At 41.6% G+C, this 17,376-nt stretch overlaps 1 protein-coding gene across 1 annotated transcript in view; it reads right to left on the bottom strand.

The window, feature by feature from the left end:
* LOC308089797 (seizure protein 6 homolog) overlaps positions 1-14,916 on the bottom strand; it is a gene marked incomplete at its 3' end in the record, with an annotated part of 63,827 nt that extends 48,911 nt beyond the window's left edge. Inside the window, exons 1-2 of the mRNA XM_080434723.1 lie at positions 14,837-14,916; positions 13,490-13,623 (exon numbers count right to left, since the gene is read on the bottom strand). Of these exons, the coding sequence (XP_080290849.1) occupies positions 13,490-13,623; positions 14,837-14,849 (147 nt within the window). The 5' untranslated portion in view covers positions 14,850-14,916. The remainder of the gene's footprint in view (positions 1-13,489; positions 13,624-14,836) is intronic.
* Positions 14,917-17,376: the final 2,460 nt, after the last annotated feature.

Here is a 17,376-nt window from a genome sequence, read left to right as displayed (position 1 = left end):
ACAGCGACTCAGAGGTTGAAGTTGAACTCACGGATTAGAGAGAGCCAGACATGTTTAAAGAGAGAGTTATGACAGTCTTTGATCTCGCCATGACGCAATCACGTGGTTCATGTATCGCACTTCATCAACGGCCATTATGAGGATTTAATGTTTGAAACTATACAGTAGTTTGTGTTGATGGCAAGCATTCATTTCACATTCTTCTTGTTGGTCTGACAATGATAGCATTATTTAAAAGGGAAGTCTATGGAAGTGTTTTAACTCTCTTTCTCAATGGCTCTGGGAAGGGCCAGTTATGCACTTTTTGACATTGCTTCTATGCAATGCGCTGTACTGCATGTGGCGCGCAAATGTGTGTTTCTCCCCTTTGTGGCTGTTGTATTGCACTCATTGGCTGAAGTATGTGTGTGTATAGACATGTCAAACAAGGTTGTTGCTTACAATAAATAAGCAATTTTGATATTTTGAAATTATTGTATTTACACTTGTGATTTTTCTTTTTTGGATGTGTAGGGTTACAATAGTACATTTTCCATCTGGCAACACTGTACTCGGGGGTGGAAAACCCCATCCCAAGTAAGAAAGAAATTACTGCTGTGTGAATACGGTCAATCTAAGATTTCGGTTTCTAAATACTTATTACAATGTCAGCCACTGTGGTGCAGCACTGCCAACTGCTGTTTTCATGCATATCCTGACAAAGGCATTAGCAGAGAGAGAGAGAGCACTATTATGATGCTATTTGTATGACTATGGCTATCTCAGTGGAACATTCACCTCTACATAAACAGCCCGAACCCCTTCCTGTTTATACGGTTGTCTAAAACAATGGTGGCTTGCTAATCAGCCAAAGTTGAATGCTAATCCCAAAGCACAGCAGCCCATGTTGTGTTTAAACACAATAGCAGCTGGCACATTTTAGCTGACACTTTTGTAAGTTTCTCAAGTCCCCAGTTGCCACAGCCTGACACAGTGCTATATACCCAAAGATACACTTCCTTCAGGAAGTTCTTTTCAGCTGGGAGGTTAGAGGAACTTCAGCATATGAAATATGTTAATGAGACTTATTAGATTCTTCCTTTCTGATGAATTGACTTTGCTTCCTGACATCCCTCATGGGCCTGGACATCTCAGTTTGTTATTTGTGGAAGGGTGCGGTTTTGCATAGATTTGAATACATGCATTGCTGATTTCTGTTCTTTATTTTTCGGGCTTGCATCTCTACTCAGCCCTACTCTCCATGACACTGACAGAGCTAGAGAGAGAGCATTTTTCCCTCTGCCAGACAGAGTCGTCTTCCCTTTATGACAGCTAGCTAGGTGGAGTAGCAATTAGTGTCACCTGAAAGCCTTCCTCTTGGGAGGGCCCGGTCTGACGAAAACTCATCTCAGCTAAGCCCTGACACCCTAAAAAGCTCATCAAGATCAAACTGGCCTCCTTTATGTCCTGGCATCCTCCCCTAAGGCATGGCACGGAGGCTCCTGCTGTCTCATCTCAAGTTGATTAAAGCCAGCAGGCCTGTCGTGGCCTCCATTACACTGCCAGGCCTGCATGGCTCCCCAGTGACATTCTGCTGTGTGTCATGTGTTTGATGCTGCTGGAGGCGAGGGTCACAGATGGGCTGAAACCGTTGCCATTCCTGGTTAAACATTATTTTTTGTTATTTGACATTGCGTTAGGTAAATGGTCTGCATTTATGTAGCACCTTTGTCCAAAGCGCTTTACAGTGCATGCATTACGTTTCACCCATGCATGGTGAAGGCAGCCATGCAAGCCACCACCCTGCTTTCGATTGATTGATTGGTTGAATACTTTATTAGTCAGAAATGTAAACGTGGTACAGTCACACATTTAGGCTAAAAGGATAACACAAAAAAGTCCTGGGGACTTTGTTTCCATTGTGGTCCTATGTATTCAATTAATCAACTGCTCATTTGAGCAGTGAGGGGTTCAATGTCTTGCTCAAGGACAATTCTGCCTGATGCCATGAGGAGTAGGGATTGAACTGGAAACGTTCCGATTCCCAGACAAACGCTCAATTTCCTCCTGAGCCATCACTGCCAGCAATAGTCTTTTTTGGAAGCCAATACCTGCTGATCTGGTGTCGCAATGAAACAAAGAAATGGGAAAGAAACAAAGATCTCTCACACACTATCTTACTCACTTATAATTATTTACATGTTGGTGCACGTGCATGGACCTTCATTAGGTTACCTTCTATGGCCTTGGTACAACTAGCTGACTTAATAGGGGTAATTATTAATTATTGTCATCATTATTACAAGATTTGCCAACAGCGTTTGATAGTGTGTACTGTAGATCATCATATTTTATGTTAATACATTGCAAGCACATGGGGTCAATGGCAATGAACTCAACTGGTTTAGAAGCTGCAGACCTACATTAATATGAAACTATTTGTTACCTGGAATGGAATCAACTCAGAATGTGGAGATATACATGGCTCATTTAACACCTTAAAAAACATCTAAAACTGTAGTAATTAAGCAATATTACACAAGAGGGTGTGCGTTATCGTGATTATCGGCATGCCAGTGATGCGGTCAGGAACAAGGCAAGCCGAGTTCTGCAAGCATCACTGAAGTGCCAATAATCACGATAACGCACACCCTCAAGTGTAATATTGCGATTATACAACAGTTACCATCAAAATAAAACATATTGGGGATATTTCTCTCTCAAAATAACAACCTTTCTGCGAGTGTGTTATCTCTGTTATCCTGGAAATACATGGGGTCCGCTAGACAACCGCTAGACAACTTTTCTCAGACTGGACACAGAGAAACAAAACTTAACTGTTACCTCAATCTCATTGTACCCTGATCATTACCCTCGTCTGATCAGCCCAGCTGATTTTTATATTTTGATTAGGTGTGTGCTGTCATGCTGGTTTGAAGCACGGGTAGATAGCTATTTCAACCAATCAGATTGCTTCGTCGGAATACCAATTTGGCATTTACCACATGATTCCTAGTCCCTTTTATGAGGCGAGCATTTGGAAAACATTGCCAGATGAGCAAATTTGGTGTAGATGCTTTTTTAGATTATTATATTGTGTTGTTTGTATTGACAGAGATTTAGCTCATATACAGTAGTGTGATTGTTTTGTTGTTTTAACCTGATTGGTGATCTATTTTAGCCTCCTTTCCCCTCTCCCTCAAAACGCCTTGCCTTTTGCTAGGCTCCAGTTGTAAATAAGAATTGTTCTCGATCCTGCCTTGCCTGGTTAAATAGAGGTTAAATAAAATAAAGGTAGAAGGAAATACTAACGACCTAGTATAGACCCTTGTGGGTCCCCAGTCAACTGTGGTTAATCTGTCAAAATGTCAAATCACAACCAAATATTCTTTTTCCTTTTTCATCACAGCAGTAGCCGAAGTTGCTTTGCAACATTTGTGCCGAAAATAGTTTCATGTAAATTAGTCCAATGATTTATCTCCGGTTGTCTCTGAATGTTCAAAGGACCAGACCACCGTAAGTGACTTCACAGAAACAAACAGGTAGCACTGGTAAACTAGGTCTCATCACAGTGTGATCATAGCCTGCCATCCAAATCTCTCTCCAGCTCTACCACTGATTCAGATCATGTTGGACAATGGAAACCACTCCCTCCACCACACTTTGTGCCTTGGGCAAAAATGTACCACGTCCAGTCTAGACTGACCCCCCCCCCCTCTCTCTCTCTCTCTCTCTCTCTCTCTCTCTCTCTCTCTCCGTCCCTCCCTTTATAGCCCTTGGATGATAACCACTAGAGACTCAAACAGGTAATGTTAGATCAGTGCAGAGCAGGGGAGAAGACAGATGGCCTGGAAAGAGCCGATAGCTAGCTAAACCAAAGGCTTCACTTGATCAAATGATAAAACACACGTCACATCAGATTTTTAAGTACCTCAGGATCAATGCCCGAATAGAGGGGTGTGGGGGGTTTTAGACAGTCATTAGATGTTTTTAGGATAGCATAGCGATAGTCTCAAATTGTGCAAAGAAATGTTATATAATATTAATATCATAACATCACTCTCACCCTGTGTTGTGAATAACCATTAACCACTAGCTTTCAGTGTGCTCTATTTACATGGCACACTACATTTTCTGTAGATCTGTAGTCTGTGACCGTATAAATGCATAAAGGTGTGTTCATACACCAAAAATATGAACAATATGTTATAATAAAACATACTGAGAAAAAGAAAGAATGTGGAAGCTACATAGTGAATTTGGCCATTATCCATTTTGTAATTTGTGAATCTATCAATTTGTAACTCTGAGAGTGTAGAATTATAACCAAATGGACCAGTAAGGGACCTAGTAAATGGCTGACCATGCAGGATGAGTGAGAAACATTGAGAGGATCAGTCTTCAACATGTTGAAGACGATGAGAATAGGAGCAGACTAGCAGTTATGTGTCATTGCAATAATGTTGGTCATGCTAGGCCAAATTCATGCCCAGATTTAATTAAGTAACACACACCCCTAAACCAACATTATCCACAACAAATCCAAAAAAAGTGGGCGTGGATTTGTAGGCCTTCCGCTTCCGGCCGTGTGTCTCTATGGGGGTCTGCTGAACCTCTGACATGCATTTTATATTTCATATGCATGGAAATATGCATATTCATTCAATATTCTTTAAGTTTACTTATATACTGTACCTTAAGCCAATGGTTCTCAAAGTGGGGTTCGGGGACCCCCAGGGGTCCTTGCGGGTATTCCAGGGGGTCCCCAGCAAAATGAGTTAATATAGCATCAAAATCAGTTTAACCACTTTAACCCTATATGCATTGGCTTTTCGAAAATAGCTCATCTACAAGCTTTTTAACAACACAAATCTTTTATGGGGGTCCCTGGCACAAAATATGTATTTGCTTCTCAAGAAGTAATTGCCATAAAACATATCAATATCATACCAGTTTGCTGTCATGAAATGCAACTATCTACTTGCTACTGTATTATTATTATGTTAAGCTGTGATGTTTTGGTGAAGTCCACGTATGCAGCTGAGAATGACTATGGGGCGTTTAGAAGTGAAGCAAGTGTGGTTTACCATTACGAAACATGAGAGCCTTCAACATGCAGTACATGAGACATATGCGTTGCTCTCAATTGACATACTGTAAGCTACAGTAGTTACATAAATAGAAATAATTTACTGCATGCTGTGTTTTACCTGTTAATTTAGTAGAAGTACGGCTATCACTACGGCTATTGGCTACTTATTTCACACACAGTACAGTACTTACATGCACTCTGTAAGAAACCTGAAAGGACTTAGTACTTCTATTGTTACCATATACCTTGTACTTTATTTCATCACTGCATTCTAAAGTGCTACTGGTTTTGCAATGCAGGTAGCACTAAAAAGTTCTTCTATATTGAAAGCTTGAAATTCACCCATTGCCTATATTTGATGATTATTGTTCAAATAAATCACAGTACAGACAGATTAACCGTTGGCTGCAGAGGTGAACAGACTGGCCAAATATTCTAAATCGTGTATATATATTTTTCATCCTCTTTTAATTACAAACTGGCGGCGTGTTGAAAGGAGTATTAACCAAATACAATGTCTCCCTCCTTATGATATATTGTTGGTGGATTGTCAGGGAGTGCATGAAATGATATTCCAAGAAAAATTGAGTAGCTGTCTCCTTTTATCATTTCCAGTGTAATTCAAGCAGAACAGCGTGAAGATTATTTATGATAAAGTCCTCTCTCCTCTACAGCTTGTATCCTGCACGTATCCTTTCACCTTCTTTCCTTTACTTTCTTCACCTTCACCACCCTACAACAGCGGCCTGTCTGCCTGTGACAATGCTACCCTCCTATAAAGCAGGTTAGTCCTTGAAAGAGGAGCACTCACTTCGGTATGTCAAGTCTCTTACCTTCATCTCTGAGGGAAATAATGTTACCTGTAATAAAGTTTGACAAAGGGGAAGTTCTCAAAAACAGTCGAGCCCAATGGACCACCAGGACAACAAATTCTGCTAATGGATTATCTCAGACAAAACCTCGCAATTCTAGCGGTTAATGGAAGGGAGCAGTCAGTGATCCCACCGGAGGTAGATATGTGAGCATGACAAATAAGCTCACAAGAAAAGTGGAAGCAATCAATTTGCTCGGCTCCAACAACAATCCATTTTGTCTCTGTTTCTTTATCTTGGACTATGATGAAGAGGAGATTACTGTCACCAAAGATTACGTAAAGGACGCTGATGAATAGTGCTCTCAAAATGAAAGGCCCAAGCATTGATCTGAGCAATATTTCAGCGTGTTATTAATTGATGTAATCGGAAAACGTTCAGTCCTCCCAGGTGGAAATGTTATTATCACAGTAACCACATTTAAAAACCTACAGAAGGACGATAAAGGAGGAATAGTTTTACTAATGTTTTGATATCATATCACAACACATTGCGAGCTTGTAGATCTATTTTCGGTGTGACATACAGTAGTCATATGACAGTTTGACGGTTTTTAAAAGTACAGGCAGTACAACGGGTTAAAAACATGCCCAATGGATAACCCTAAAAAGCTAAAGGTTTGTTTCCATTGTGGTCCAGGATAGTGGAGCATTGAAATACACTAAACATAAGGTTGAAAGAACAGAAAGCGTTGTGCACAGTGACATTCAGGGATGCATGTCTATATGTACAAAATGCACATAGAAAGAGAAGATAGGAGAGTTCAGGGAGCAAATGTTACACACTTCTGAAATCAGATGAGGGATTCACAATCGTGATGTGACATGTTGTGAGCTAAGCTTGTAGATCGGCTATTTTCACTATTATCTATTATTTTTAAATAGTAATAAAAAAGGAACGGTTTTGGACATACAAGGTTTCCACCCGACAGCGACGATATGTAGTGCCACAACTCAATGGCTGAAGCTCTGATTAACTAAACCCACAGGTGTATCATCTTGATCCAGTATACTAAAATAAACACTGATGCCTATGCAATGCTTCATACTGTATTTGTGTCTCAGAAATATAATCAACAAGTCTCTAAGGAGGCACACAGTGTCAAATGAACTAAAGTAGTAAGTCATTTGTATAGCACATTTAAACAACAAGCCAATTTAAAGTGCTTTACACAAAAGCATTAATACACACGCACTCTCACTCACACACACGCACACACGCACAAACACACGCGCATGCGCACACGCACACGCACGCACACACACACACACACACACACACACACACACACGCGCACACGCACACGCACACGCACACGCACACACACATCCTCCTTCTATTGACAACTGACTTGGTTCTTCAGCCAAATATAAGAGTTTCTGTTTCCAGGTATTTTAACTCTTTTAACCACTTAAGCTCTTTATCATTATGACAAATAGCGAAAATAGTCTGAAAGTTCACAATGTGTCGCAATACAACACACTGTGAGTTTATACACTGTCTGTTTTCTCTATTTTGGAGAAAGAAAAAACAAAATTGGGAAATGTGTTAGGTTTATATATTATCATAGGTTTTTACCTATAATGACATGCCAAAAATAGGGAACCCAGGTTGAAAATGGTTGAATAACAGAAGAAGTGGCTCCCACGGTGAAACAGAACTCATTTTGCACATCTAGTATGTACTACAGCAGTAGCATGCGCTTTAGTAGTCTCATGTTCAGACCCACCATCTTACATTAATCACTTCCAGAGACGGAGGGTCAGGTCTGAATCACAAGTTAGCATGTCGAGGTTTTGCCAGACAAAAACCCTCTGATTGGCTAGCTTGTATCGAAAGTATGTGATTGGTCTGTGTTTGGCTTGTGTGCGTGCGTGCGTGCGTGCGTGCGTGCGTGCGTGCGTGCGTGCGTGCGTGCGTGCGTGCGTGCGTGCGTGCGTGCGTGTGCGTGTGTGTGTGCGCGCATGCATGCATGCATGCTTGTGTGTGTGTATTGATCCCTACAATAAGCAGCAAGCTGGGGAGTAATTGCATCCTTAGGTAAACAGAAGAGATTGAGTAGTGTGAAGTGCTGAAATAAAAAAATCACCACGGCTACCGTAAATCCTCTAATAGTGACCCAGGCGTGTATTTGTTTCAACTGTAGTGGGTACTGGGCTTTTATTGAAAGGAGGCATTTATAAGAGAGAGGCCTATATTTCTATTTTTCAAACAGATCAGAATGAATAAATCAACATTTTGTGTCAGTTTGAACCCAGTAAAATGTACTGGGTTCATTTATTGAAATCAAGTACTGTGTGAAATAAACAGTGCATTTACAGGTGGTCGCGGCTTGTTTTCATAGACCTGGTTGCTGATTTGTCTCGTAGAATCTGGCAACACTGCTAGGCTCCACATTGGCTTAGACAGGTCATGTGACAAGTCTAAGCCAATGGGGAGCCACTAGCAGTGTTGCTTATTCTCTCGCAGAATCTGGCAACGCTGCTCGGCCAGAAAGGACGCTGCGCAGCTCGTCTGCAGAGGTGTAAAGTAACTAAGTACATTTACTCAAGTACTTTACTTAAAGGTAGGGTAAGTGATATTTTTTGGTTAAAACAAAAAGTATTTTGTTAAAAGGTAAAAATACTATATTCTGATAGTAATCATTGCTATAGAGTGTTTTTTCATTAACAGATGTCTCCCTGAGTCTCCAGCTCTTTAATAAACAGAAAATACATTTTTCGGTATGTGTCAAAATCTCAGCCAATCAGGAGAAAGTACCCATTTTTAAGCTTAATTTGTATAGTGTTCCAGTTCAAATTTTGTCTGCTCATTTCTTAGTGTCATCACTTCCAATTTCACTTGTTTAATCTGTATCCTGATTGAGTTCTCTGTCCTGGTTGGATAAAATTGGAAATGAAACTGAAACTGAAACGAAAATGCATTTTCTGTTTAATAAAGAGGTGGAGAGACAAGGAGACTCCTAATACTGAACAAACACTCTATAGCAATGAGTACAATCAGAATATAGAGCTATTTAACAATTATTTTAACCAACGCAAATCACTTACCCTACCTTTAAATGTTGTCTTATATATTACTCTGTGTCACGGTGATTTGAACAGACGGCAGGCGTATATAGTAGCCATAGAGGTGAGAGTCTTCAGACTTAAAAAAAAAGTAGAAAAAAAGAGGCTTGTAATAGAAGGGTCGGCTTCTATTAGAAGGGAGGCTTTTAATTGCTTATTTCAACGGCACCCCCGGTCATTAATAGAGAGCTGGTTTTTTATTGAATAGAGGTCACTATTAGAGGATTTACGGTAGTCCCATTCCTTGATTCTGATTGGCTGGTTTCCGTTTAGTAGACATCTGTGCTGGATTCTCGGCTGCAAGGCTAAGTAGCTAGGCCAGCACCAGCAGTTTACACGGGAAGTTCACAGACATAGCTAAATCTGGCTTAAATTTGTTTGAATTTTGTGAATTGGTTACATCCTCTCCATTATATCCCAAATCCGAAACATGTTTCTTGTATTGGTACTGAATGTCCCATGACCTCTTTTTGTTTTGTTTGATTGTCTGTTTGTTTATTTGCCTTTTTCACCCCTTTTTTTCCTGTCTTTTTTTGTCTCCCTGTACTATCTGTTTCTATGTCTTACACAATTTTGAAATTCAAAAATAAAGAGTTTTGTAAATTAAATCTGTAAACTTACAGTAGAGAGTTTTGGTTCTCTATGTGTTTGTTTGGGAAAAGTTGACGTCTAACACAGCATGGCTGGACTAGCTGAGTAAACAGGCATTAGTCTCTGTCAGGATGGAAATTGCTCTTCCTGGTAGCCAGGAACTGCTTTCTTGTAGAAGTTGTTCTTGCAGTGGATTATTAAGAACTATTTTAATTGGGACTTGTCTAGGACTTTCGTGTTGCCATATTTGTAACCGTTTTAGAAAATCAATAAGCCACGCTAGGTCTCAGTTTACCTCTATTTTATAATGGCTGAGAGGGTGGGAGGCACTCCGCTGGCACGTCGTGCCCCACTACGCCCCTCAGCTATTATAATTACACTACTCGGTAAACAGCGACCTCTAGTGGATTATTGCTTTAATATATCACTGCACATCCTTCTTGGCGTGTGTAACAGGGTGCTGCATGTTCTACCAGTCAAGTTATGGCCAGCGTCCTCTTCCTTGCAATTGCATGAACAAGCAAGTGAAAAAGGCTGGCTCTGTTGTTGGATCTAAACAGGATGGTGTGGAGGAGGTGGTGGCAGAGGTGAGCACAATGAGGAAGATGGTGGCCATCATGGCTAACCCTTCCCGTCACCTCCAGAGGGAAATAGTAGGGCGACTGAGTACCATTGGTGAATGCAGATTCACCCTTCCAGTACAGAAGACTGATGGACTGGGTCAGTCCTTCGTACTGGCTGCCATGATGAAGCTGTACAATGACGCTAATGCTCGATCCACCGCCAGGCGTCCCACCCGGTCTGTGGTCGGGGTCGAATGACCAATATGACCCTGGTTCTTGCGACTTTTATCCTCGCGGACTAATGATTAACACATTACCTGCCTTGATATTAAACATTGTTTTTTTTATCCCCTTGCCAGCGTAATAACCTTAAATAGACGATTGTTGAAACGCCGTGGAAGCCACGTTGTGTAAAAAAAAAAAAAAAAAAAAAAGTCCCTGTGGGTAGGCGGAGGGATCCGTGTATCTACTGGGACAATAACATTCCAACCGCGAACAGTAATTTTGGGGTTGGTGGTTTTCAATGCAAAAAAAAGAAACGGAGTTAGGAGTGTTTTTCTAAAAATCCCATAGTTGGGCTGGATGTTTTTTTGGAATGACGTCACATCCGACTTCTTCTCTGAGTGACGATTGATCATTCCAAAGCTGTGTTAGGGCGCCCCTTGTGGAATAATAAAAAAAAAAAAAAAAGATAATGGAACGCATTTATGCGTTCTTGGCGTGCAAGTGATGTATTTAAAGGGATTGTAGGCGATTCAGAGATAAACAAAGAAAAAAACTCCAGCAGTTCGTTTCCCCGACCACCAGGGGGTGACGCAGGGAGGACTTCCATAGAGTTAAGGGGACTTCTAAACGGGCCATGCCGAATATAGGTTACTTTATTCGGATACAATTCGCGGAACTGCCCGCCCCTGCCGGTTCTCTGAATTTTTATTTTTAAATAGGCTCTTTCATGACAAATTGACCACATATATGAAGTTAAACAACTACATTCTATCCAAACGCTATCTGAAAAGTAAATTATGTGCCTCAAAAACGAAGTTTGAGAGCGTTTTAAAACCGAAAGTAAAAAGTTGACACGGACGTGCACGGATGCGCACATGCGTGCGTTAATTTACGGCCCGAGACAAACATAAACAGTGGGGAAATACGGATTTCAGAAAGAGGACTGTGTTTCAATGCAGGAAAACACCCCAGCATCATTATATAGTGGCTGATAGAGGGGAAAAAATGCAAAATATATATATATAGATATTTTTCAAATTTAGGCTTAATGTTGCCAACAATCCCTTGTATTTAATAGAACGCATATATGCGTCTTTGGTAATGTGTTAATGAAAATGTGACTCACTGGTACCTTTCATTCTTGCTTTCTTCTCATTATCTGTCTATCTGTTATAAATCAGTTACAAGACGGTCATGATGAGACAGTCTCTGCTTCAATCAGTTTCTACCGTTGCTGGGAACAGAGACTTGAGCCTCTATTCCGTCAGTTTCATGTCTTCAGCCGGCAACACCTACAGTACATCTTCATTGAAGATGAGGTGTCTGCGGGCTGTTCTGAACAGTCTGTCCCCACATGACTGCACAAGGCCCAGTTTTCAGGCCTCACAGGTGTGTTTAGAACCAGATAGAGGTGTGTGTGTGTGTGTGTGTGTGTGTGTGTGTGTGTGTGTGTGTGTGTGTGTGTGTGTGTGTGTGTGTGTGTGTGTGTGTGTGTGTGTGTGCGCGCTCGTGCGTGCGTGCGTGCTTAGTTTGTGTAATTTAAGCTTTACCAAAGTTACCCCAAGGAAGCATTCAGAGAAATGGTGCTCAAACAAACACTTTTCGTTTAGACTTATCTTAGCCCTCCAGAGGCAGCAAGACAAAGCTCACCCATTTTCAAGTCTCTCTGCTGGTAAATTAAGTTGTTTGAAGAATCGCAAATGTCAGGTGATGCACATCCTGACGAAGTTCACTTTTGTAGACTTGTGCAAGAGGGGCAGAATACTTACCAGGCATTCTACAGACCCCAAAACATGACCCCACACATACTTCCACAAACATGCACAAGTTTGAAATACTACTACTTGGAAAAGTAACAATGCAAATTACAGAAAAGTCAATGAAAGCATATCCATAGAGATTTTGTTTCCCAATTAACCTCAAGAACATTTGCCCCTTAACACTGTAACAGGCAGAGCTAGCCTAGAGCAAACTTTATGCTCTAAGCTTGAGCCCATCCAACCTGAAATGGTTTATCTCCTACTTGTCGGACCGGGTGACGAAATGACAATTTTCCAAGGCACAGCCCGTGACTTGTGGGGTCCCACAAGGAAGTGTCTTGTCTGGGACAAAGCCTTGCTGTTTCTAATTTACATTAATGACCTCCAGTAAAAGCTGCTTGCAATGTAAACCTGTTTTTTTAATGCAGATGGCTCAGCATCCTAGCTTCAGATAAGGATGGTAGAGCTGCAGGCCATTGTTTGTGAGGAATTCACTAACATCAAGTTGTTCCTTCACATGGCCAAAACAGAATAGATTTGATTTGATTCCCAACCCAGGCTGTGCAAACAGGCTTTGTCCCAGATTGACCTCAGATGCCAGGCCTTTGCTATAACCTGGGTGGTGAAATTATGGCATTAAAAATCATGAGCATGGTAAACCATGGTGAACCAAATTTCAGGCCAGACAGGCTCAGTTTCTGGCCGCAGCTAATCTCCATCTACAAGCCAACTCTCTTGTTTTATGTCGTTTTGATTATGCCATCTGCTCATGGTAGGGAGGCCTGACTAAAATCCTAAAAGGGAAGTTGCAGGTTTTGCAGAACCAACCTGTTAGGGTTGTTTTGGGGCTAGCCGTGAGGGACCATGTTGGCAAACAGCACTTCCAGCAGCTGGGCTGGCTTCCACTGGAAGCTAGTTCAGTACAACTGCATTTCAGCATGGTCCATAGCATCCGTAACAAGGAGTGGTGACACTCATGCTCACCACACTAGAGCCAGCATTGGAGACCTGTGCTTGCCCAGGTTTAATCAAATCAATATACTGTAGGTATATTATAGGCTTAGTGGAACAGCTAAGGAATATGTTACCCCTGTCTATAAAGAGTATTAGCTGTAAACATCCTGGCTTTAAGAAAATATTACAGCTTAGCATTGATTGCATGTTCTAATTTTATTTATTTGTATTGTTTTTAAAATAAATGTAAAATAATAAAACCCTTATATGTTACAGTATTGAATCTACAGTGTTTAAACACCACAAACCCAAGCTAATCGAATCATTTTGATTAGCTTGAGTCACTTAGATTGGATTTGAATGATGACAAGTCGGCATCACTCACCTGAATTTCAATGCCATAGCCCAGATAGACCGTCACCAGGTAGGTGCATTCTGTACCAGGATCCAGTGTGATGGCAGGTTGCTGCACAATTTCGATGTTACCCTCGGGGTCAGTGAAATTCAGAGTGCAGGGCCCTGGAGGCGACATAAAAAGACATGTGATCCCTTTTGTCCACAGACCATTGATCCCTCTGACAGTCCACCTGTGTCGGAATAGCCCTGTGTAGCCGGTCACTCTCCCCAGGCTCCCTCTCATTCTGGGATTAGTGGCTGAGACAAAGTGCAGGCCAAATTGGTTTGCCACATGAACAACTCTGTTATCACCACTGGATGAGCTCACTCTGCAGACCTAATGCTAAATTTCTCTTGTCCTTGGGTCAGTGGCGGCTGGTGCCTTTCTCCCCCAGGTAGTGCTACACCAAAAATTAAGCCAACATGTACTATGTTATCACTCTAGTTTATTTTGATGAATGAAAATGGTTTTATTTGTATTTAGGCCCTGTCCTAGTATAGTAAGTAACTCATTTGTGAAAGACAGACATAACTAATGGCATGAGCAAAAATTTGTAATACAGAAATGTAGTAGTTAGTATACAGTAGTACAATATTATTTTTTACAACTGATTTTGGTACGTACGTAAGCATTTTGGTATGAACACCAGCATTGTTAATCCTGTATCATACAAACCAAACCACCTGTAAATTGGGTGAGAACTCAGCTACAGTAGTTGTGGTGCTTTTCATGCCTCAATAAGCTTGGTTTATACTGCGACGGTATTGCGTGGCAAACATCGCCGATTTACAAGTTCACACCGCGATACCGTCGTGCGTCGAAGCATAACTCAGCATAGACATAACAGGCATAGAAAGCGAAGTTTACCAGGGCAAATATAGTGGAATGAACAGCAGCAGTCAGTGCAGTTCTATGTGTATATATCTATGCACTGGGCGCTGGATACTTGCGCACACAGACGCCGGTTCACTTGAATTGAAGAGTGAACTGCGCATGTGCGAAACTTAATATGGCAATGGTAAAGATCTGTGAGCCCAGAGAAGTAAGTTTAGACAATGGCAGATTATACATTTTACTTACTAGTCATTAATTTACCTTGTTGGTTTGATTATTTATAATATATAAAGAATATATTTTTAGTAATATTTATTCAAGGAAGATCTAGGTTTGGGAGAGGTGGTGCGGCCCACTATAGCGCCGTCTATTAAGCCACTGCCTCTAGAAATGTTTCTTTTTTCTTTTACATTTGTTGAAAAGCTATGATGACATGCTCAAAATAGGGACTCCAGGTTTAAGGTGGTTAAATGACAGAGAAATTTGTTCTGTTAACAGTACCTGATGTTTGCATGGTGGTGATGGTGGTGGTTGTGATGGTGCTTGTGGCAGTAGCTGTGTTTCCGTCGTGCTCTTCTACTTCAGAGGCTGTGGTCAGCTTGGTGAGCGGACGGCCAGTGTTGTCTTTGTTTTTTGCCGATGTGTTCTTTGCTCCCCTGCCCTCCGTCCTAACTGAGGTGGGTGCAAACGGGGTCTCCACAGGAACTACACCGCCTTTCAGAGTGGAAGGAGTTGTTGTGGGGTGGTTTTCATTGCTCTTGGTCTGTGTCACATAGGTTGTCAGGGACTCTGTGGTTGCTGGCCCCATGTCTACCCCCGTTCCTTTGTCTTCGGAGACCTTCTTCTGCGATACAAACACAGGCAACCGAGGTGTTGTGGGAGCGAATGTGGTCAGCGGGGTGGTGGCGGCCGAGGTGGCGGTCGTGGCGGCGGTCGTAGCGATGTCTGAGAATGCTGGGGCATCCTCATGGGGCACTAGCTGTGTGGTGGGTTCCCCTTCCTCCAGGACAGAGACGGGGGCAGAGCCTGGCATGGTGGGATCAGCGGCCAGAGATCCATCCTCTCTGAAGAAGCGCTGGTCTCCCTGGAAGTCCTTCGTAAGCAGCTGCTCATGGCGCAGCAGGCCCTTGAGAACAGGCCGGTGGTTCTGTATGTTCAGTGGCGAAACTGTGGTGAATGCTTGGACCTCGCCCTCTGTGTCCAGGGTGCTGGAGGGTGTTGAGATTCTTCTGTACAGCTCTGCAGTTTTCTGTCTGACACCATTTGTTTCTTCTGGTGTAGATACTAGAAAGGAAGACAATTTTGAAACCATTATAACACATAAAACCACTTTTCTCCATGTTTTGATACTGTATAACAATTGTTTTGAGTTGGAGTCAAATATTGTATATGGTGCATTCGTAAATAAGCGATTTGATATCTGTTAATTTACGAACGGTCAGAGTAGATACTGTACTTTCGTCGTTTTAAATGTAATTAAAATGAAGGTCCCATGTATGAATACTAGAGTACCAAGGAAGCCACAACCATCACATTTCGCAATGACTTCACGAATGTTCAGCAGGGCGCAGAACTGGGAGGGATAGTGTGTTCCTCCCGGTAAACGCGTCATTACCCGGTGAAAAGAAGCAGCTGGGTGACATGGTTGTGGTTGTCTACACCCTCCTTAGATCAACAGTAAGGTCTACATGGAGAATTGGAATAGCATAGCGACTCAATTGGGAGATAATTGGTGAACAATTGGCACATGAGCAGCAAATGTAATGAAGGATTCCCTGTGGGTAGGATGCTGCAGAGAGGAAATGGTACCCTTGGACAACAGCTGCAGAGTAGGAAGGTGGCACTTTTTTCACCCAATACAGTAGTGGTCAAAGAAAGGCACTTGAATGTTGAGTTGTTCAATAATCTTGAATAGGGAATAAGGCTTAGTAGCAGAAAACATTAACATTGCTTTAACACCAAGCCATAGGACAGTAGAGTATTCTATGTCGGAACAGAACTTATACATGTTTATTTTGGCAAATGCATCTTCAATTGCAAGAGCCCTGGCTTAAAGTTTGATAAATAAATATTTTGTTGCATTGATTGCATCAATCACAGCGTAAAAATGGACGGTGTGTTGATAAATCTGATGTGGAGATACAGTAGTAATTTACTACTAGTAAATCACGAACTTCTAGTCATCATTGACGCATTTTTATTTTAAAATGAAACATGCATTACATGAATACAAATATTTGACTAAACGTTCGTTGTCTGTTAAGACATAATATTCAAAGTGATGAGTTCCCAACATCCTCTCTACATTGTTTGTGAGTGGGATTATCGTATAGCCTATGATGTGGGAATAATCTTTGTCAAACTACACGAATCACACCAAAATATAGGCTATGTTATGATTGGAATACGTTTTGAACGTTTTGGTCTAACAAAGCAAAATTTCCAGATATCTGAATAACTGTTAAAGCTTTAAGCTCCCGTTTAAATGGGTGACTGATAAAGCATCCAATCTAATAGATTGTTTTTAATCCCTTGCTTTTAAATGCTTGTAATTATGTCACCTGTTAATCCCGTAATTGCAACTACCTATTTATTTTCGGGATACTTGCTTAGCTACTTGAGATGTTAGAGCTGTTGAGCTACAGTTACATCATTTCAAGTGAATGGTGGCTGCTGCATAATGTTTAAATGCCTGTCAGATTGCCAGACAATGCTGCACCACCTGTCTACGATGGAACAAACTGGTGTAGCCTAAGCCTACACGACCTGAGACCAGACGTGAGATTTGAGCGGGCCGTACACTCAAGTCAAAGTGACGATAGATTGATAAATCCTGTGACGGTGATCTCGGCGTACGCCCGTTTCTCGGTGTGCGTAAGCTTGACAAACAAGGGCCAGTAAGTCTATCACTATCACCATGTAGGATAAGGTTTTAAGGATCCTGACAGATTGTTAGTGACGGATCTATGAGCAGAAGCAACATAAAAAATAAGCACGTTTCCTGACTTGATTATAATGCGTTCAGGTGGAACTTCCTTGTG

This window comes from Gymnoscopelus braueri (genome assembly GCF_963280865.1).
Source record: "Gymnoscopelus braueri genome assembly, chromosome: 8".
In the NCBI taxonomy this organism is placed as follows: domain Eukaryota; kingdom Metazoa; phylum Chordata; class Actinopteri; order Myctophiformes; family Myctophidae; genus Gymnoscopelus; species Gymnoscopelus braueri.
The sequence above is the reverse complement of the archived record's forward strand: the minus strand, read 5'-3'. Positions and strand labels throughout refer to the sequence as shown.